Below are 24,763 nucleotides of genomic sequence, written 5' to 3'. Positions count from 1 at the left end.
ACGCCACGGCTCCAAGAGCGTTGAGTGCGGGTCGGCCTAGAATACCGTTAAAGGCTGATACCGATCTCACCACCATAAAGTTTACTTCAACAGTTACCTCATTGGGGTACTCTCCCGCTGTAACAGACATTCTTATGCTTCCTTCTATTTTTGCCGCCACACACGAGAAGCCATATAGGTTGGTACCATCTGGGGTGAGGCTCTTGTCTCCCAACCCGAACTGCTTGAAGGCTTGATATGACAACAAATCAACCAAAGCTCCAGTATCTACCTATATTCTATGGACAATTCGATCTTGAATGATCATTTGTAGCACGATCGCGTCGTCATGAGACCAGCTAATCCCCTCCATATCTTCGTTGGTGAAGGATATGATCGGGTCGCTCTTGGCGACCATGTTGGTCGCTTCAGCTACTCCGATAAATCTTGCATGTGCCTTGGCCTTCCTGACAGACTCTTGGCCCGGCCCTCCCAAGATCATCAGGATCGGGGCCACCAGAGGCCGGCTTGACTGCCCTGCTTCTCTAGTGGGCTCACTCCTTTTTTCAGTCATTTTTTCTTTGTCATGTCTTCGATCATCTCTCTGCTGATCTCTTCGATCATCTTTGTGGTCCTGCTCTTCTTCCTTGTGGTCGGGTCGGGATTCCTTCCTTCTGTCTACGTACTTCGATAGGTGCCCATCCTGAATAAGGTTCTCTATTTCACTCTTCAGCTGCCTACAATCTTCCGTGTTATGGCCTGTATCCCTGTGAAAATGGCAGTATTTTTGAGGGTTTCTATCCTCAGGCTTTGAAAACATAGGTGCGGGCCAGTTCAGCAACCCTTTTCCCTCGACCTGCATTAATATCTCTGATCTTCTTGTGTTGAGTGGTGTGTACTCAGGGCTGGGTGCCCTGTCAGCTCGGGGTTTTCTATCCTCCTTCTTCTCTCCCTTCTTCTCTTCTTTATCCAATGTTTTCCTCTTTTCCAGAACTCCACTTGCCTCATTCCGGGCTGCGATGATTTTTGCCATATTGGCGAACTGGTGACATCGACTGATCAGGTCAGTCATGTTGTGAGCTTTGTTCAATATGAGGGATTTTATCAACTCCATGTCCGTTATCCCGCTTTGCAATGCATTGAATGCCACCAAATCATCCAGGTCGAGAATGTCCAACAACTCCCGGTTGAACCTGGAGACAAAATCTCGGATGGATTCGTCCCTCCACTGCTTGATGGCCAGAAGGTTGGCCACTGTCTTCTTTTGCCTGATACTGCTCTAGAACCAAATAATAAAAGCCCTTAACAGCTCTGCAAAACCGCTGATTGACCCCGGCCTGAGGTGTGAAAACCAATAGGTGGCTACTCCTTTTAGTGATGCAGTGAAAAACCTGCAAGATGCAGTGTCTGACCCATTGTACACCATCATGACTGAGTTGAAGTAATTGATGTGATCGATCGGGTCAGTATAACCATCGTAAAGCATAAAAGCTAGGATCTTAAATCCCTTCAGAAGCTCTGCTTCCATGATCCCTTTGACAAACGGATGCTGGTTTGACACAGTCAACATCTCTTCTACTACGTTTTTCCCGAAGCTCCATAGGCGTTCATCAAGGTCCTTCAGGCGGCGCCCGATCTCAATGTCCTTGGGACGGTAAGATCCGCGCTTGCTCCCTCCGCGGGGGGAACCCTACTGTGGCGTTCTCCTTCGGGGCTGTATAGTAGGTGATCTTTCTCGTACCCTCCTTGGGCTTCGGACCGATCGGGTAGGTGATCTGGCCCGATGTTCTTGCACCTGATCCTCAAGTCCCCTCCTAGGGCTGCGCCCAAATCGGGTCGACGACCTCATCCATTGCTCCTATGCCTGATCTTCTCGCCTTATAACCCCCTACGAGGGTGGGGTTCTTCCTCTTCCCCTGGCGGTGCTTGCTCTACTCTCGCTTCTATGAGCGACCTGCTCCTCTTGTCGTTGAAGTGGCCGGGGCAAAAATTGCTGTTGACCAGGCTCCCCCTGTACAATCCTTCTCCGCATCCTGTTTATTTCTGCCACCTGAAGACGCAAGTCGTGCACTTGTACGTTAGTGGCGGGGGCATTCGAATCGAAATACTGAGCTCTTGGAATAGCAGGCATCAGTCTTGTCCCTGCCCCCAGGATCCCGAGGATTGCTAATGGAGGTAGCGGAGGCAGGTTCTCTTCAATCACCAGTTCGGGCGATCACCGCACTTCCTTGCTGTTTGCCGAGTTATCGGGCCTCTCTCCATCCAAGCCTCCTCCCGAGATAGGCTCCTGCCAGCTCTTCCTCCTCCTTGGCGGGAACTGTTTCCCCTCTCAAAAGTCATGTCACACAGCTCTTTGTGACGTTTCCCACAGACGGTGCCAATCTTTTGTGATAAATTCTGACTCGTGTAATGGTTCAGCTGGTCGGGTCTTCCTCAGGTGGTCCTACTCAGACAAAACCACAAAAAGACAAAGAAGCTCCAGCCTGAGCTGGTTAGTACACTCCGATGCGTAAGTCAGAACTTGCAACAGATAAATCTCAAGCTAAAGAGCTTAAGCAAGCAAAAAGAAGTCCCCATACCTTAGCCTGGCATTGCTATTTTATAGCTTTAAGTTGTTGTACGATACTCAAACTTTTCCTGTTCAAAGACAATAACTTCGGTTTCCCATAGTCCTCGATGGCAGCATCCTTAGCTGACATGTGTACGACCTAGGGTCATGCTTAACGTGTGATTCTAGGATCATGCAAGGTGCGTGACCCCCAATTGACCGGGGTCAATTGATGTAGGTTGTGTTTAACTCGAGTTAGTAAGATTTCCCGACATGACCAGCTAACCCAATCTCGTGGGGTGATTAGTGCTGATAGATTATGGTCTATCAGGGTGTGACAGTCACAACCCCCAACATCGCATCCACACATCTAATAAGAGATAAGGACACTTTTTAGAAAATGCCAAACGCTAAAAAGTACAAAAATGCCCCCAAATAACCCCAAACGACCCACCCAGTATGGTTCGGAATGAAAATGAACATATGTCGAAATACGTTTCGATTCCAAGGTCACGAGCTTCAACATCGCATCCACACGTGTAATAAGTGATAAGGACACTTTTTAGAAAATCCCATAAACAAAAAGTACAGAAATGCCCCCAAATAACCCCAAACAACCCACCTGGTATGGTTTAATTCAAAAATGAACATATGTCAAAATAGGTATCGATTCGATCGCCACGACCCTCAACATCGCATCCACACATCTAATAAGAGATAAGGACACTTTTTAGAAAATCCCAAACCCAAAAAAGTACAAAAATGTCCCCAGATAACCCCAAACGACCCACCCGGTATGGTTTAGACTGAAAATGAACATATATCAAAATACGTATCGATTCGAAGGTCATGACCCTCAACATTGCATCCACACATGTAATAAGAGATAAGGACACTTTTTAGAGAATCCCAAACCCCAAAAAGTACAGAAATGCCCCTAAATAACCCCAAACGACCCACCCGATCTGGTTTAAACCAAAAATGAACATATGTCCAAATGGGTAACGATTCGAACGTCACGACGCTCAACATCGCATCCACACGTGTAATAAGATATAAGGACACCTTCTAGAGAATCCCAAACCCAAAAAAGTACAAAAACGTCCCCAAATAACCCCAAACGACCCACCTGATCTGGTTTAAACCGAAAATGAACACATGTCGAAATAGGTATCGATTCGAACGTCACAACCCTCAACATCGCATCCACACGTCTAATAAGAGATAAGGACACTTTTTAGAAAATCCCAAACCAAAAAAAGTACAAAAAATGCCCCCAAATAAACCCAAACGACCCACCTGGTCAGGTTTAAACCAAAAATGAACATATGTCGAAATAGGTATCGATTCGTAGGTCACAACCCTCAACATCGCATCCACACGTCCAATAAGAGATAAGGACACCTTTTAGAAAATCCCAAACCCAAAAAAGTATAGAAATGCCCCCAAATAACCCCAAACGACCCACCTGGTATGGTTCAGACCAAAAATGAACATATGTCGAAATAGGTATCGATTCGAAGGTCATGACCCTCAACATCGCATCCATACATGTAATAAGAGATAATGACACTTTTTAGAGAATCCCAAACCCAAAAAAGTATAGAAATACCCCCAAATAACCCCAAACAACCCACCCGGTCTGGTTTAAACTGAAAATGAACATATGTCGAAATAGGTATCGATTCGAACATCACGACCCTCAACATCGCATCCACACATCTAATAAGAGATAAGGACACTTTTTAGAATATCCCTAACCCAAAAAAGTACAAAAATGCCCCCCAAACGACCCACCCGGTCTGGTTTAAACCAAAAATAAACACATATCAAAATTGGTATCGATTCAGACGTCACGACCCTCAACATCGCATCCACACGTCTAATAAGAGATAAGGACACTTTTTAGAAAATCCCACACCCAAAAAGGTATAGAAATGCCCCTAAATAACCCCAAACGATCCACCCGGTTTGGTTCGGATAAAAAATGAACATATGTCAAAATACGTATCGATTCGAAGGTCACGACTCTCAACATCGCATCCACACGTCTAATAAGAGATAAGGACAGTTTTTAGAGAATCCCAAACACAAAAAAGTATAGAAATGCCCCCAAATAACCCCAAACAACCCACCCGGTTTGGTTTAAACCGAAATTGAACATAAGTCAAAATAGGTATCGATTCGAACGTCACAACCCTCAGCATCACATCCACACATCTAGTAAGAGATAAGGATACTTTTTAGAAAATCCCAAACCCGAAAAAATATAGAAATGCCCCCAAATAACCTGAAACGACCCACCCGATCAGGTTTAAACCGAAAATGAACACATGTTGAACTAGGTATCGTTTCGAAGTTCATAACGCTCAACATCGCATCCACACGTCTAATAAGAGATAAGGATACTTTTTAGAAAATCCCAAACACAAAAAAATACTGAATTGCCCCCAAATAACCACAAACGACCCAACCGGTATGGTTCGGACCGAAAATAAACATATATCAAAATACGCATCGATTCGAAGGTCACGACCCTCAACATCACATCCACACGCGTAATAAGTGATAAGGAGACTTTTTAGAGAATCCCAAATCCAAAAAAGTATAGAAATGCCCCCAAATAACCCCAAGCGACCCACCCGGTCTTCATTGTGATGGTTCTCTTTCCGGTGGTAGAGCTGCCTTTGGAGGGGTGATCCGTAATGCGGTTGGACAACATGTAGCTACATTTGCTAACCAAGGGCTAGAACTTTGCATTCTTTCCATGGAGCTGGCTGCTATATTTAGAGGCTTTTCCCTTTGTATAGAGAGAGGAATCCTTGATGTTTCTATCAAATCCAATTCCAAGTTGGCGATTGACACCATTTCTGGTAAGGTTATGGGACCCTGGAAAGTCCAACCTATCATGAGCAGAATTCTTTCTTTGGCTAATGATCTGAGAACGAAGGAATTCACCCATGTTTAGAGAGAGAAGAATCAACCTGCAGACTTTATGGCTGCGGTCCCTTGTGACTCCCATGGGGAAGTTTGGGATGCAGGAGATTTCCCCCCTACCCTTATTGGCTACCTTAAGCAGGACTCGGATTTTGTCACTTATTATAGGATGTAATCTTAGTAGCTTGGTTCTTGTTTGATGGGGCTTGTCCCATCGTGCTTTGGGTTCTCTTCCCCTCTCTCGGGTTCTTAGAGAATGCCTTCTTTTGTAATTTTTATTCTTATTCTAATACAATCATCTTACTTATCGGAAAAAAAAAATGACCCATCCGGTCTGGTTTAAACCGAAAATGAACATATGTCAAAATAGGTATCAATTCAAACAACACGACCCTCAACATCGCATCCACACGTCTAATAAAAGATAAGGACACTTTTTAGAAAATCCCAAACCCAAAAAAGTATAGAAATGCCCCCAAATAACCCGAAACAACCCACCCGATCTGGTTTAAACCGAAAATGAATATATGTCAAAACAGTTATCGATTCGAAGGTCACGACCCTCAACATTGCATCCACACGTCTAATAATAGATAAGGACACTTTTTAGAAAATCCCGCATCCAAAAAAGTACAGAAATGCCCAAAAATGACCCACCCGATCTGGTTCAAACCGAAAACGAACATATGTCAAAATACGTATCGATTCGAAGGTCATGACTCTCAACATCATATCCACACGTCTAATAAGAGATAAGGACACTTTTTAGAAAATTTCATACACAAAAAAGTACAAAAATGCCCCCAAATAACCCCAAACGACCCACCGAAAATAAACATATGTCAAAATATGTATCGATTCGAAGGTCACGACCCTCAACATCGCATCCACACATGTAATAAGAGATAAAGACACTTTTTAGAGAATCCCAAACCCAAAAAAGTACAAAAATGCCCCTAAATAACCCCAAACGACCCACCCGGTCGGGTTTAAACTAAAAATGAACACGTCATATTAAGTATCGATTCGAACGTCACGACCCTCAACACCGCATCCACACATCTAATAAGAGATAAGGACACAGTTTAGAATATCCCAAACCCAAAAAAGTACAGAAATGCCCCCAAATAACCCCAAACGACCCACCCGGTCGGGTTTAAACCGAAAATAAACATATGTCAAAATAGGTATCAATTCAACGGTCACGACCCTCAACATCGCATCCAAACGTCTAATAAGAGATAAGCACACTTTTTAGTAAAACCCACACCCCAAAAAGTACAAAAATTCCCCCAAATAACCCCAAATGACCCACCCGGTCAAGTTCGGACCGAAAATGAACATATGTCAAAATTCGTATCGATTCGAAGGTCACGACTCTCAACATCGTATCCACACATCTAATAAAAGATAAGGACACTTTTTAGAAGATTCCAAACCTAAAAAAGTACAGAAATTTCTCCAAATAACCCAAAACAACCCACCCAGTCTAGTTTAAACCGAAAATGAACATATGTCGAAATAGGAATCGATTCAAACATCACAACCCTCTACATCGCATCCACATGTCTAATAAGTGATAAGGACAATTTTTAAAAAATCCCAAACCCAAAAAAGTATAGAAATGCCCCCAAATAACCTCAAACGACCCACCTAGTCAGGTTTAAACCGAAAATGAACATATGTTGAAATAGGTATCAATTCGAAGGTCACAACCCTCAACATCGCATCCACACGTCTAATAAGAGATAAGGACACTTTTTAGAAAATCCCAAACACAAAACTACAGAAATGCCCCCAATTAACCCCTAACGACCCATCCAGTTTGGTTCGGACCGAAAATGAACATATATCAAAATACACATCGATTCGAAGGTCACGACCCTCAACATCGCATCCACACTTGTAAGAAGTGATATGGACACTTTTTAGAGAATCCCAAACCCAAAAAAGTTAAGAAATGCCCCAAAATAACCCCAAACGACCCACCTGGTCCAGTTTAAACCGAAAATGAACATATGTCGAAATAGGTATCGATTCAAACGTCACGACCCTCAACATCGCATCCACACGTCTAATAAGAGATATGGACATTTTTTTAAAAATCCCAAAACCAAAAAAATACAGAAATGCCCCCAAATAACCCCAAATGACCCACTCGGTCTGGTTTAAACAGAAAATGAACATATGTCGAAATAGGTATCGATTCGAAGGTCACAACCCTCAACATCGCATCCACACGTCTAATGAGAGATATGGACACTTTTTAGAAATTCCCACACCCAAAAAAGTATAGAAATGCCCCTAAATAACCCTAAACGACCCACCCGATCTGGTTCGGATAAAAAATGAACATATATCGAAATACGTATCAATTCAAAGGTCACGACTCTCAACATCGCATCCAAAATTCTAATAAGGGATAACGAAACTTCTTAGAAAATCCCATACACAAAAAAGTACAGAAATGACCCCAAATAACCCTAAACGACCCACCCGGTATGGTTCAGACCGTAAAATGAACATATGTCGAAATACATATCGATTCGAAGGTCACGACCGTCAACATCGCATCCACACGTGTAATAGGAGATAAGGAAACTTTTTAGAAAATCCCACACCCAAAAATGTACAGAAATGCCCCTAAATAACCCCAAACGACCCACCCGGTTTGGTTCGGACCGAAAATGAACATATGTCAAAATACGTATCGATTCGAAGGTCATGACTCTCAACATCGCATCCACACGTCTAATAAGAGATAAGGACACTTTTTACAAAATCCCAAACCCAAAAAAGTATAGAAATGCCCCCAAATAACCCCAAACGACCCACCGGGTCTGGATTAAACCGAAATTGAACATATGTCAAAATAGGTATCGATTCGAACATCACAACCCTCAGCATCACATCCACATGTCTAGTAAGAGAGAAGGATACTTTTTAGAAAATCCAAAATCCAAAAAAATACAAAAATGCCCCCAAATAACCTCAAACGACCCACCTAGTCAGGTTTAAACCGAAAATGAACACATGTCGAAATAGGTATCGTTTCGAAGTTCACAACGCTCAACATCGCATCCACACGTCTAATAAGAGATAAGGATACTTCTTAGAAAATCCCAAATACAAAAAAAATATAGAAATGCCCCCAAATAACCGCAAACGACCCACCCGTTATGGTTCGGACCGAAAATGAACATATATCAAAATACGCATCGATTTGAAGGTCACGACCCTCAACATCGCATCCACACGTGTAATAAGTGAAAAGGAGACTTTTTAGAGAATACCAAACCCAAAAAAGTACAAAAATACCCCCAAATAACCCCAAGCGACCCACTCGATCTTCATTGTGATGGTTCTCTTTCTGATGGTAGAGCTGCCTTTGGAGGGCTGATCCGTAATGCGGTTAGACAACATGTAGCTACATTTGCTAACCAAGGTCTAGAAATTTGCATTCTTTCCATGGAGTTGGGTGCTATATTTAGAGGCTTTTCCCTTTGTATTGAGAGAGGAATCCTTGATGTTTCTATCAGATCCGATTCCAAGTTGGCGATTGACACCATTTCTGGTAAGGTTGTGGGACCCTGGAAAGTCCAACTTGTCAAGAGCAGAATTCTTGCTTTGGCTAATGATCTGAGAACGAAGGAATTCACCCATGTTTGGAGAGAGCGAGAATCAACACCCGCAAACTTTATGGCTGCGGTCCTTGTGACTCCCATGGGGAAGTTTGGGATCCAGGAGATTTCCCCCCTACCCTTATTGGCTACCTTAAGCAGGACTCGGATTTTGTCACTTATTATAGGCTGTAATCTTAGTAGCTTGGTTCTTGTTTGATGGGGCTTGTCCCATCGTGCTTTGGGTTCTCTTCCCTCTCTCGGGTTCTTAGAGAATGCCTTCTTTTGTAATTTTTATTCTTTTTCTAATACAATCATCTTACTTATCGGAAAAAAAATGACCCATCCGGTCTGGTTTAAATCGAAAATGAACATATGTCGAAATAGGTATCGATTCAAATGTCACGACCCTCAACATCGCATCCACACGTCTAATAAAAGATAAGGACACTTATTAGAAAATCCCAAACCCAAAAAAAGTACGAAATACCCCCAAATGACCCACACAATCTGGTTTAAACCAAAAATGAACATATGTCAAAACAGTATCGATTCAAGGTCACGACCCTCAACATTGTATCCACACATCTAATAAGAGATAAGGACACTTTTTAGAAAATCCCGCACCCAAAAAAAGTACGTAAATGCCCCCAACTAACCCCAAATGACCCACCCGATCTGGTTCAAACCGAAAATGAACATATGTCAAAATACGTACCGATTCGAAGGTCACGACTCTCAACATCATATCCACATGTCTAATAAGAGATAAGGACACTTTTTAGAAAATCCCATACACAAAAAGTACGAAATGACCCCAAATAACCCCAAACGACCCACCCAAGTATGGTTCGGACCGAAAATAAACATATGTCAAAATACGTATCGTTTCGAAGGTCACGACTCTCAACATCGCATCCATTATTCTAATAAGGGATAATGAAACTTTTCAGAAAATCCCATACACAAAAAAGTACAGAAATGCCCCCAAATAGCCCCAAACGACCCACCCGGTATGGTTCGGACCAAAAATGAACATATGTCGAAATACATATCGATTCGAAGGTCACCACCCTCAACATCGCATCCACATGTGTAATAAGAGATAAGGACACTTTTAAGAGAATACCGAACCCAAAAAAGTATAGAAACGCCCCCAAATAACCCCAAACGACCCACCCAGTCAGGTTTAAACCGAAAATGAACATATGTCGTATTAAGTATCGATTTAAACGTCACGACCCTCAACATCGCATCCACACGTCCAGCAAGAGATAAGGACACATTTAAGAATCTCCCAAACCCAAAAAAGTATAAAAATGCCCCAAAATAACCCCAAACGACCCACCTGGTCGGATTTAAACCGAAAATGAACATATGTCGAAATAGGTATCAATTCGACGGTCACGACTCTCAACATCGCATCCAGACGTCTAATAAGAGATAAGGACACTTTTTAGAAAATCCCACACCCAAAAAAGTACAGAAATTCTCCCAAATAACCCCAAGCGACCCACCCCATATGGCTCGGACCGAAAATGAACATGCAGAAATACGTATTAATTCAAATTTCACGACTCAACATCATATCCACACGTCTAATAAGAGATAAGGACACTTTTTAGAAGATCCCAAACCTAAAAAAGTACAAAAATTTCCCCAAAATAACCCCAAACGATCCACCTGGTCAAGTTTAAATCGAAAATGAACATATGTCGAAATAGGTATCAATTCGAAGGTCACAACCCTCAACATCGCGTTCACACGTCTAATAAGAGATAAGGACACTTTTTAGAAAATCCCAAACACAAAAAAGTACAAAAATGCCCCCAAATAACCCCAAGCGACCCACCCGATATGCTTCGGACCGAAAATGAACATATATCAAAATACGCATCGATTCAAGGTCACCACCCCCAACATCGCGTCCACACGTGTAATAAGTGATAAGGACACTTTTTAGAGAATCCCAAACCCAAAAAGGTAAAGAAATACCCCAAAATAACCCCAAACGACCCACCCGGCCCGATTTAAACCGAAAATGAATATATGTCGAAATAGGTATCGATTCAAACGTCACGACCTTCAACATCGCATCCACATGTCTAATAAGAGATAAGGACACTATTTAGAAAATTGCAAACCCCAAAAAGTACATAAATGCTCCCAAATAACCCCAAACGACCCACCCGGTCTGGTTTCAACCGAAAATGAACATATGTCAAAATAGGTATTGATTCGAAGGTCACGACCCTCAACATCGCATCCACACATGTAATAAGAGATAAGGACACTTTTTAGAAAATCCCAAACCCGAAAAAGTATAGAAATGCCCCGAAATAACCCCAAATGACCCACCCGTTTTGGTTCGGATTGAAAATGAACATGTGTTGAAATATGCATCGATTCGAAGGTCATGACTCTCAACATCGCATCCACATATCTAATAAGAGATAAGGACACTTTTTAGAAAATCCCATGCACAAAAAAGTACAGAAATGCCCCCAAATAACCATAAACGACCCACTCGGTATGGTTCGGACCGACAATGAACATATATTGAAATACATATCGATTCGAAGGTCACGACCCTCAACATCGCATCCACACATGTAATAAGAGATAAAGACACTTTTTAGAGAATCCCAAACCCAAAAAAGTATAGAAACGCCCCCAAATAACCCCGAATGACCCACCAGGTCCGGTTTAAATCAAAATGAACATATGTCAAAATACGTATCGATTCAAACATCCACGACCCTCAACATCACATCCACACATCTAATAAGAGATAAGGACACTTTTTAGAAAATCCCAAACCCTAAAAAGTACAAAAATGCCCCCAAACAACCCCAAATGACCCACCCGGTCTGGTTTAATTCAAAATGAACATTCATGTGAAATACGTATCGATTCCAAGGTCACGAGCTTCAACATCGCATCCATACGTGTAATAAGAGATAAGGACACTTTTGGAAATCCCAAAACAAAAAAGTACAAAAATGCCCCAAATGACCCCAAACAACCAACCGATTTGGTTTAATTCAAAAATGAACATATGTCAAAATAGGTATCGATTCGAACATTATGACCCTCAACATCGCATCCACACATCTAATAAGAGATAAGGACACTTTTAAAAAATCCCAAACCCAAAAAAGTACAAAAATGCCCCAGATAACCCCAAACGACCCACCATGGTTTAGACTAAAAATGAACATATATCAAAATACGTATCTATTCGAAGGTCACGACCCTCAACATTGCATCCACACATGTAATAAGAGATAAGGACATTTTAGAGAATCCCAAACCCAAAAATACAATGCCCCTAAATAACCCCAAACGATTCCCACCCGATCTGGTTTAAACCAAAAATGAACATATGTCCAAATGGGTAACGAATAAGGTGTAATAAGATATAAGGACACCTTTCCCAAACCCAAAAGTACAAAACGTCCCCAATAACCCCAAACGACCCACACGATCCCAAACCCAAAATAAGAGATAAGGACACTTTTTAGAAAATCCCAAACCAAAAAAGTACAAAAATGCCCCCAAATAAACCCAAACGACCCACCGGGTCAGGTTTAAACCAAAATGAACATATGTCAAAATAGGTATCGATTCGTAGGTCACAACCCTCAACATCGCATCCACACGTCCAATAAGAGATAAGGACACCTTTTAGAAAATCCCAAACCCAAAAAAGTATAGAAATGCCCCCAAATAACCCCAAACGACCCACAGGTATGGTTCCAAGACCAAAAATGAACATATGTCGAAATAGGTATCGATTCGAAGGTCATGACCCTCAACATCGCATCCATACATGTAATAAGAGATAATGACACTTTTAGAGAATCCCAAACCCAAAAAAGTATAGAAATACCCCCAAATAACCCCAAACAACCCACCGGTCCTGGTTTAAACTGAAAATGAACATATGTCAAAATAGGTATCGATTCGAACATCACGACCCTCAACATCGCATCCACACATCTAATAAGAGATAAGGACACTTTTTAGAATATCCCTAACCCAAAAAAGTACAAAAATGCCCCCAAACGACCCACCCGGTCTGGTTTAAACCAAAATAAACACATATCAAAATTGGTATCGATTCAGACGTCACGACCCTCAACATCGCATCCACACGTCTAATAAGAGATAAGGACACTTTTTAGAAAATCCCACACCCAAAAAGGTATAGAAATGCCCCTAAATAACCCCAAACGATCCACCCGGTTTGGTTCGGATAAAAATGAACATATGTCAAAATACGTATCGATTCGAAGGTCACGACTCTCAACATCGCATCCACACGTCTAATAAGAGATAAGGACAGTTTTAGAGAATCCCAAACACAAAAAAGTATAGAAATGCCCCCAAATAACCCCAAACAACCCACCGGTTTGGTTTAAACCGAAATTGAACATAAGTCAAAATAGGTATCGATTCGAACGTCACAACCTCGCATCACATCCACACATCTAGTAAGAGATAAGGATACTTTTTAGAAAATCCCAAACCCGAAAAATATAGAATGCCCCCAAATAACCTGAAAGCGACCCACCCGATCAGGTTTAAACCAAAATGAACACATGTTGAACTAGGTATCGCTTTCGAAGTTCATAACGCTCAACATCGCATCCACACGTCTAATAAGAGATAAGGATACTTTTTAGAAAATCCCAAACACAAAAAAATACTGAATTGCCCCCAAATAACCACAAACGACCCAACCGGTATGGTTCGGACCGAAAATAAACATATATCAAAATGCGCATCGATTCAAGGTCACGACCCTCAACATCACATCCACACGCGTAATAAGTGATAAGGAGACTTTTTAGAGAATCCCAAATCCAAAAAGTATAGAAATGCCCCCAAATAACCCCAAGCGACCCACCCGGTCTTCATTGTGATGGTTCTCTTTCCGGTGGTAGAGCTGCCTTTGGAGGGGTGATCCGTAATGCGGTTGGACAACATGTAGCTACATTTGCTAACCAAGGGCTAGAACTTTGCATTCTTTCCATGGAGCTGGCTGCTATATTTAGAGGCTTTTCCCTTTGTATAGAGAGGAATCCTTGATGTTTCTATCAAATCCAATTCCAAGTTGGCGATTGACACCATTTCGTAAGGTTATGGGACCCTGGAAAGTCCAACCTATCATGAGCAGAATTCTTTCTTTGGCTAATGATCCGAGAACGAAGAATTCACCCATGTTTAGAGAGAGAAGAATCAACCTGCGGACTTTATGGCTGCGGTCCTTGTGACTCCCATGGGAAGTTTGGGATGCAGGGAGATTTCCCCTACCCTTATTGGCTACCTTAAGCAGGACTCGGATTTTGTCACTTATTATAGGATGTAATCTTAGTAGCTTGGTTCTTGTTTGATGGGGCTTGTCCCATCGTGCTTTGGGTTCTCTTCCCCTCTCTGGGTTCTTAGAGAATGCCTTCTTTTGTAATTTTTATTCTTATTCTAATACAATCATCTTACTTATCGGAAAAAAAAAATGACCCATCCGGTCTGGTTTAAACCGAAAATGAACATATGTCAAAATAGGTATCAATTCAAACAACACGACCCTCAACATCGCATCCACACGTCTAATAAAAGATAAGGACACTTTTTAGAAAATCCCAAACCCAAAAAAGTATAGAAATGCCCCCAAATAACCCCAAACAACCCACCCGATCTAGTTTAAACCGAAAATGAATATATGTCAAAACAGTTATCGATTCGAAGGTCACGACCCTCAACATTGCATCCACACGTCTAATAATAGATAAGGACACTTTTTAGAAAATCCCGCATCCAAAAAAGTACAGAAATGCCCAAAAATGACCCACCCGATCTGGTTCAAACCGAAAACGAACATATGTCAAAATACGTATCGATTCGAAGGTCATGACTCTCAACATCATATCCACACGTCTAATAAGAGATAAGGACACTTTTTAGAAAATTTCATACACAAAAAAGTACAAAAATGCCCCCAAATAACCCCAAACGACCCACCGAAAATAAACATATGTCAAAATATGTATCGATTCGAAGGTCACGACCCTCAACATCGCATCCACACATGTAATAAGAGATAAAGACACTTTTTAGAGAATCCCAAACCCAAAAAAGTACAAAAATGCCCCTAAATAACCCCAAGCGACCCACCGGGAGTTTAAACTAAAAATGAACACGTCATATTAAGTATCGATTCGAACGTCACGACCCTCAACACCGCATCCACACATCTAATAAGAGATAAGGACACAGTTTAGAATATCCCAAACCCAAAAAAGTACAGAAATGCCCCCAAATAACCCCAAACGACCCACCCGGTCGGGTTTAAACCGAAAATAAACATATGTCAAAATAGGTATCAATTCAACGGTCACGACCCTCAACATCGCATCCAAACGTCTAATAAGAGATAAGCACACTTTTTAGTAAAACCCACACCCCAAAAAGTACAAAAATTCCCCCAAATAACCCCAAATGACCCACCCGGTCAAGTTCGGACCGAAAATGAACATATGTCAAAATTCGTATCGATTCGAAGGTCACGACTCTCAACATCGTATCCACACATCTAATAAAAGATAAGGACACTTTTTAGAAGATTCCAAACCTAAAAAAGTACAAAATTTCTCCAAATAACCCAAAACAACCCACCCAGTCTAGTTTAAACCGAAAATGAACATATGTCGAAATAGGAATCGATTCAAACATCACAACCCTCTACATCGCATCCACATGTCTAATAAGTGATAAGGACAATTTTTAAAAATCCCAAACCCAAAAAAGTATAGAAATGCCCCCAAATAACCTCAAACGACCCACCTAGTCGGGTTTAAACCGAAAATGAACATATGTTGAAATAGGTATCAATTCAAGGTCACAACCCTCAACATCGCATCCACACGTCTAATAAGAGATAAGGACACTTTTTAGAAAATCCCAAACACAAAACTACGAAATGCCCCCAATTAACCCCTAACGACCCATCCGAGTTTGGTTCGGACCGAAAATGAACATATATCAAAATACACATCGATTCGAAGGTCACGACCCTCAACATCGCATCCACACTTGTAAGAAGTGATATGGACACTTTTTAGAGAATCCCAAACCCAAAAAAGTTAAGAAATGCCCCAAAATAACCCCAAACGACCCACCTGGTCCAGTTTAAACCGAAAATGAACATATGTCGAAATAGGTATCGATTCAAACGTCACGACCCTCAACATCGCATCCACACGTCTAATAAGAGATATGGACATTTTTTTAAAAATCCCAAAACCAAAAAAATACAGAAATGCCCCCAAATAACCCCAAATGACCCACTCGGTCTGGTTTAAACAGAAAATGAACATATGTCGAAATAGGTATCGATTCGAAGGTCACAACCCTCAACATCGCATCCACACGTCTAATGAGAGATATGGACACTTTTTAGAAATTCCCACACCCAAAAAAGTATAGAAATGCCCCTAAATAACCCTAAACGACCCACCGATCTGGTTCGGATAAAAATGAACATATATCGAAATACGTATCAATTCAAAGGTCACGACTCTCAACATCGCATCCAAAATTCTAATAAGGGATAAATTAAACTTCTTAGAAAATCCCATACACAAAAAAGTACAGAAATGACCCCAAATAACCCTAAACGACCCACCCGGTATGGTTCAGACCAGTAAAATGAACATATGTCGAAATACATATCGATTCAAGGTCACGACCGTCAACATCGCATCCACACGTGTAATAGGAGATAAGGAAACTTTTAGAAAATCCCACACCCAAAAATGTCAGAAATGCCCCTAAATAACCCCAAACGACCCACCCGGTTTGGTTCGGACCGAAAATGAACATATGTCAAAATACGTATCGATTCGAAGGTCATGACCCTCAACATCGCATCCACACGTCTAATAAGAGATAAGGACACTTTTTACAAAATCCCAAACCCAAAAAAGTATAGAAATGCCCCCAAATAACCCCAAACGACCCACCGGGTCTGGATTAAACCGAAATTGAACATATGTCAAAATAGGTATCGATTCGAACATCACAACCCTCGACATCACATCCACATGTCTAGTAAGAGAGAAGGATACTTTTAGAAAATCCAAAATCCAAAAAATACAAAAATGCCCCCAAATAACCTCAAACGACCCACCTAGTCGGGTTTAAACCGAAAATGAACACATGTCGAAATAGGTATCGTTTGAAGTTCACAACGCTCAACATCGCATCCACACGTCTAATAAGAGATAAGGATACTTCTTAGAAAATCCCAAATACAAAAAAATATAGAAATGCCCCCAAATAACCGCAAACGACCCACCCGTTATGGTTCGGACCGAAAATGAACATATATCAAAATACGCATCGATTTGAAGGTCACGACCCTCAACATCGCATCCACACGTGTAATAAGTGAAAAGGAGACTTTTTAGAGAATACCAAACCCAAAAAAGTACAAAAATACCCCCAAATAACCCCAAGCGACCCACTCGATCTTCATTGTGATGGTTCTCTTTCTGATGGTAGAGCTGCCTTTGGAGGGCTGATCCGTAATGCGGTTAGACAACATGTAGCTACATTTGCTAACCAAGGTCTAGAAATTTGCATTCTTTCCATGGAGTTGGGTGCTATATTTAGAGGCTTTTCCCTTTGTATTGAGAGAGGAATCCTTGATGTTTCTATCAGATCCGATTCCAAGTTGGCGATTGACACCATTTCTGGTAAGGTTGTGGGACCCTGGAAAGTCCAACTTGTCAAGAGCAGAATTCTTGCTTTGGCTAATGATCTGAGAACGAAGGAATTCACCCATGTTTGGAGAGAGCAGAATCAACCTGCAAACTTTATGGCTGCGGTCCCTTGTGACTCCCATGGGGAAGTTTGGGATCCAGGAGATTTCCCCCCTACCCTTATTGGCTACCTTAAGCAGGACTCGGATTTTGTCACTTATTATAGGCTGTAATCTTAGTAGCTTGGTTCTTGTTTGATGGGGCTTGTCCCATCGTGCTTTGGGTTCTCTTCCCCTCTCTCGGGTTCTTAGAGAATGCCTTCTTTTGTAATTTTTATTCTTTTTCTAATACAATCATCTTACTTATCGGAAAAAAAAAATGACCCATCCGGTCTGGTTTAAATCGAAAATGAACATATGTCGAAATAGGTATCGATTCAAATGTCACGACCCTCAACATCGCATCCACACGTCTAATAAAAGATAAGGACACTTATTAGAAAATCCCAAACCCAAAAAAGTACAGAAATACCCCCAAATGACCCACACAATCTGGTTTAAACCAAAAATGAACATATGTCAAAACAGGTATCGATTCGAAGGTCACGACCCTCAACATTGTATCCACACATCTAATAAGAGATAAGGACACTTTTTAGAAAATCCCGCACCCAAAAAAGTACAGAAATGCCCCCAACTAACCCCAAATGACCCACCCGATCTGGTTCAAACCGAAAATGAACATATGTCAAAATACGTACCGATTCGAAGGTCACGACTCTCAACATCATATCCACATGTCTAATAAGAGATAAGGACACTTTTTAGAAAATCCCATACACAAAAAAGTACAGAAATGACCCCAAATAACCCCAAACGACCCACCCAGTATGGTTCGGACCGAAAATAAACATATGTCAAAATACGTATCGTTTCGAAGGTCACGACTCTCAACATCGCATCCATTATTCTAATAAGGGATAATGAAACTTTTCAGAAAATCCCATACACAAAAAAGTACAGAAATGCCCCCAAATAGCCCCAAACGACCCACCCGGTATGGTTCGGACCAAAAATGAACATATGTCGAAATACATATCGATTCGAAGGTCACCACCCTCAACATCGCATCCACATGTGTAATAAGAGATAAGGACACTTTTAAGAGAATACCGAACCCAAAAAAGTATAGAAACGCCCCCAAATAACCCCAAACGACCCACCCAGTCAGGTTTAAACCGAAAATGAACATATGTCGTATTAAGTATCGATTTAAACGTCACGACCCTCAACATCGCATCCACACGTCCAGCAAGAGATAAGGACACATTTAAGAATCTCCCAAACCCAAAAAAGTATAAAAATGCCCCAAAATAACCCCAAACGACCCACCTGGTCGGATTTAAACCGAAAATGAACATATGTCGAAATAGGTATCAATTCGACGGTCACGACTCTCAACATCGCATCCAGACGTCTAATAAGAGATAAGGACACTTTTTAGAAAATCCCACACCCAAAAAAGTACAGAAATTCTCCCAAATAACCCCAAACGACCCACCCCATATGGCTCGGACCGAAAATGAACATCTGTCGAAATACGTATTAATTCAAATTTCACGACTCTCAACATCATATCCACACGTCTAATAAGAGATAAGGACACTTTTTAGAAGATCCCAAACCTAAAAAAGTACAAAAATTTCCCCAAAATAACCCCAAACGATCCACCTGGTCAAGTTTAAATCGAAAATGAACATATGTCGAAATAGGTATCAATTCGAAGGTCACAACCCTCAACATCGCGTTCACACGTCTAATAAGAGATAAGGACACTTTTTAGAAAATCCCAAACACAAAAAAGTACAAAAATGCCCCCAAATAACCCCAAACGACCCACCCGATATGCTTCGGACCGAAAATGAACATATATCAAAATACGCATCGATTCGAAGGTCACCACCCCCAACATCGCGTCCACACGTGTAATAAGTGATAAGGACACTTTTTAGAGAATCCCAAACCCAAAAAGGTAAAGAAATACCCCAAAATAACCCCAAACGACCCACCCGGCCCGATTTAAACCGAAAATGAATATATGTCGAAATAGGTATCGATTCAAACGTCACGACCTTCAACATCGCATCCACATGTCTAATAAGAGATAAGGACACTATTTAGAAAATTGCAAACCCCAAAAAGTACATAAATGCTCCCAAATAACCCCAAACGACCCACCCGGTCTGGTTTCAACCGAAAATGAACATATGTCAAAATAGGTATTGATTCGAAGGTCACGACCCTCAACATCGCATCCACACATGTAATAAGAGATAAGGACACTTTTTAGAAAATCCCAAACCCGAAAAAGTATAGAAATGCCCCGAAATAACCCCAAATGACCCACCCGTTTTGGTTCGGATTGAAAATGAACATGTGTTGAAATATGCATCGATTCGAAGGTCATGACTCTCAACATCGCATCCACATATCTAATAAGAGATAAGGACACTTTTTAGAAAATCCCATGCACAAAAAAGTACAGAAATGCCCCCAAATAACCATAAACGACCCACTCGGTATGGTTCGGACCGACAATGAACATATATTGAAATACATATCGATTCGAAGGTCACGACCCTCAACATCGCATCCACACATGTAATAAGAGATAAAGACACTTTTTAGAGAATCCCAAACCCAAAAAAGTATAGAAACGCCCCCAAATAACCCCGAATGACCCACCCGGTCCGGTTTAAATCGAAAATGAACATATGTCAAAATACGTATCGATTCAAACATCACGACCCTCAACATCACATCCACACATCTAATAAGAGATAAGGACACTTTTTAGAAAATCCCAAACCCAAAAAAGTACAAAAATGCCCCCAAACAACCCCAAATGACCCACCCGGTCTGGTTTAATTCAAAAATGAACATTCATCAAAATACGTATCGATTCGAAGGTTACGAGCCTCAACATCGCATCCATACGTGTAATAAGAGATAAGGACACCTTTTGGAGAATCCCAAACCCAAAAAAGTACAAAAATGCCCCCAAATGACCCCAAATGACCAACCCGATTTGGTTTAATTCAAAAATGAACATATGTCAAAATAGGTATCGATTCGAACATTATGACCCTCAACATCGCATCCACACGTCTAATAAGAGATAAGGACACTTTTAAAAAATCCAAAACCCAAAAAAGTACAAAAATGCCCCCAAATAACGCCAAACGACCCACCCAGTATGGTTCGGACTAAAAATGAACATATGTCAAAATACGTATCTATTCGAAGGTCACGACCCTCAACATTGCATCCACACGTGTAATAAGGGATAAGGACACTTTTAATAGAATCCCAAACCCAAAAAAGTACAGAAATGCAGCCAAAGTTTTGAAGTATAGAGATAAGGCATTGCCTCTGGTTAATACTTTTATTGGTGATGGCAGATCTACCAAACTTTGGCTTGATAAGTGGCACCCAGAGGGAGTCCTTCAAAATAGATTTGGCAGCAGGATTCGTTATGATGCGAGTTCGTATGCGCTTGCAGCCCATCATGCACTTGTTAAGGAAATTGTTCGGGATGGAGATTGGCAGCCTGGCCCTTCGACCTCCTTTGACCTTATTGATGTTTGGAGAGCTTTACCTTCTATTGATAAGTTGCATGGTGACAGCCCAGATTTGATAGTTTGGACAGGCAATTCGACAGGTATCTTTTCAACCAAATCGGCTTGGAATGCTACCCGTGTTAAGGCCAACCCAGTGGATTGGAGTGAAGCAGTTTGGTTTGAAGGCAGCATTAAGTCTCATTCGTTTGTTTCTTAGAGGTGTTTGGTTGATGCTCTTCCCACTAGGGATAATCTTATTCACAGGGGGATCACGGTGCAGCATAGGTTTGAGTTTTGTTGGGCTGGAATTGAGAGTAGAAATCACTTATTCTTTGCTTGCCCCTTTTCCTTTGATATTTGGAGAAGGGTGTTTAGGTTGTGTTCCCTTCATGGCCAGGCTCCCATGAACATATTTGACGCTACCATTTGGGTCCGGTATGCGGCACAAAGAGCTGAGGGCTTAGGTGTGGCTTTAAAACTTGCCTTTTGTGCCACTGTTAAGCATATTTGGTTTGAAAGAAATTTCAGAATTTTTCGCCAAAAGGATAGATCTAAGGATCAGATTGTAGAAGCTATTAAGGGGGATGTTAGAGTTGTAGTTAAATCGGGTTCATTGAGTGGGGATCCTAGCCCTACTAATTCCCACATTGCTTCGGCCTGGAACTTGCAAGTTCACTGGACTGTTAGGACATCAAGACCTTGCTCTTGGTTCTTATCTCCTAACAATATGTGGTTACTTCATTGTGATGGTTCTCGGTCCGATGGTAGAGCTACCTTTGGAGGGGTGATCCGTAATGCGATTGGACAACCTGTAGCTGCATTTGCTAACCAAGGGAAGGAACTTTGCATTCTTTCCATGGAGCTGGCTGCTATATTTAGAGGCATTTCCCTTTGTATAGAGAGAGGAATCCTTGATGTTTCTATCAGATCTAATTCCAAGTTAGCGATTGACACCATTTCTGGTAAGGTTATGGGACCCTAGAAAGTCCAACCAATCAAGAGCAGAATTCTTGCTTTGGCTAATGATCTAAGAACGAAGGAATTCACCCATGTTTGGAGAGAGCAGAATCAACCTGCAGACTTTATGGCTGCGGTCCCATGTGACTCCCATGGGGTAGTTTGGGATCCATGAGATTTTCCCCCTACCCTTATTGGCTACCTTAAGCAGGACTCGGATTTTGTCACTTATTATAGGCTATAACCTTAGTAGCTTGGTTCTCGTTTGATGCGGCCTGTCCCATTGTGCTTTGGGTTCTCTTCCCCTCTTTCGGGTTCTTATAGAATGCCTTCTTTTGTTTTTTTTCTTCTTTTTCTAATACAATCATCTTACTTATCGAAAAAAAAAAAAAAAACAAATAACCCCAAATGACCCACCCGGTCTGGTTTAAACAGAAAATGAACATATCTCGAAATAGGCATCGATTCGAACATCATGAGCCTCAACATCGCATCCACACGACTAATAAGAGATAATGACACTTTTTAGAAAATCCCTAACCCAAAAAAGTATAGAAATGCCCCCAAATAACCCCAAACGACCCACCAGGTCTGATTTAAATCGAAAATGAACATATGTCGAAATAGTTATCGATTCGAAGGTCACAACCCTCAACATCACATCCACACGTCTAATAAGAGATGAGGACACTTTTTAAAAATGTCAAACACAAAAAAGTATAGAAATGCCCCCAAATAACCCCAAACGACCCACTCGGTGTGGTTCGGACTAAAAATGAACATATGTCAAAATACGTATCAATAAGAAGGTCACGAGCCTCAATATCGTATCCATACGTGTAATAAGAGATAAAGACACTTTTTAGAGAATCCCAAATAACCCCAAACACCCACCCTGTCTGGTTTAATTCAAAAATGAACATATGTCGATATAGGTATCGATTCGAACGTCACGACCCTCAACATCGCATCCACGTGTCTAATAAGAAATAAGGAGACTTTTTACAAAATCCCAAATCCAAAAAAGTACAGAAATGCCCCCAAATAACCCCAAACAACCCACCTGGTATGCTTTGGACTGAATATGAACATAAGTCGAAATACATATCGTTTCGAAGGTCATGACCCTCAATATCGCATCCACAAGTGTAATAAGAGATACGGACAATTTTTAGAGAATCCCAAACCCAAAAAAGTATAGAAATGCCCCCAAATAACCCCAAACGACCCGTCCGGTCTAGTTTAAACCATAAATGAACATATGTCGAAATAGGTATCGATTTGAACGTCACGACCCTCAACATCGCATCCACACGTCTAATAAGAGATAAGGACACTTTTTAGAAAATCCCAAACCCAAAAATGTACAGAAATGCCCCCAAATAACCAAAAACAACCAACCCGTTCTGGTTCGGATAAAAAATAAACATATGTCGAAATACGTATCGATTCAAAGGTCACGACCCTCAACGATGCATCCACACGTGTAATAAGAGATAAGGGCACTTTTTTAGAAAATGCCAAACACAAAAGGTATAGAAATGGCCCCAAATAACCCCAAACGACCCACCCTGTATTGTTCGGACAGAAAATGAACATATGTCAAAATACGTATCGATGCAAAGGTCACGACCCTCAACATCACATCCACACGTCTAATAAGAGATAAGGACACTTTTTAGAGAATCCCAAACCCAAAATAGTGCAGAAATGCCTCCAAATAACCCCAAACGACCCACCCGATAGGTTTAATTCGAAAATGAACATATGTCAAAATAGGTATCGATACGAACGTCACGACCCTCAACATCGCATCCACATTTCTAATAAGAGATAAGGAGACATTTTAGAAAATCCCAAACCCGAAAAAGTATGGAAATGCCCCCAAATACACCCAATCGATCCACCTGGTCAGGTTTAAACAAAAAATGAACATATGTCAAAATATGAATCGATTCGATGGTCACGACCCTCAACATTGCATCCACACGTCTAATAAGAGAAAAGGACACTTTTTAAAAAATCCCAAACCAAAAAAAGTACAGAAATGCCCCCATATAACCCCAAACGACCCACCCACTCTGGTTCAAACAAAAAATGAACATATGTCAAAATATGTATCGATTCGAAGGTCACGACTCTCAACATCGCATCCACGCGTCTAATAAGAGATAAGGACACATTTTAGAAAATCCCAAACATAAAAAAGTACAGAAATGCCCCCAAATAACCCCAAACGACACACCCGGTCTAATTTAAACCCAAAATGAACATATGTCGAAGTAGGTATCGATTCAAACATCACAACCCTAAAGATCGCATCCATACGTCTAATAAG

At 41.3% G+C, this 24,763-nt stretch overlaps 1 protein-coding gene across 1 annotated transcript; it reads right to left on the bottom strand.

Moving 5' to 3' along the window:
- Positions 1-271: 271 nt before the first annotated feature.
- Positions 272-1,549, bottom strand: LOC122650356. Its single transcript, XM_043843769.1, has 3 exons — positions 1,371-1,549; positions 983-1,253; positions 272-835 (listed from the first exon to the last, which is right to left on the bottom strand). Exons 1-3 carry the CDS (start codon positions 1,547-1,549, stop codon positions 272-274), a joined length of 1,014 nt encoding a protein of 337 aa, XP_043699704.1.
- Positions 1,550-24,763: the final 23,214 nt, after the last annotated feature.

This window comes from Telopea speciosissima, chromosome 1, assembly GCF_018873765.1.
Source record: "Telopea speciosissima isolate NSW1024214 ecotype Mountain lineage chromosome 1, Tspe_v1, whole genome shotgun sequence".
Lineage (NCBI taxonomy): Eukaryota > Viridiplantae > Streptophyta > Magnoliopsida > Proteales > Proteaceae > Telopea > Telopea speciosissima.
This window is presented reverse-complemented; position numbering and strand designations above follow the sequence as displayed.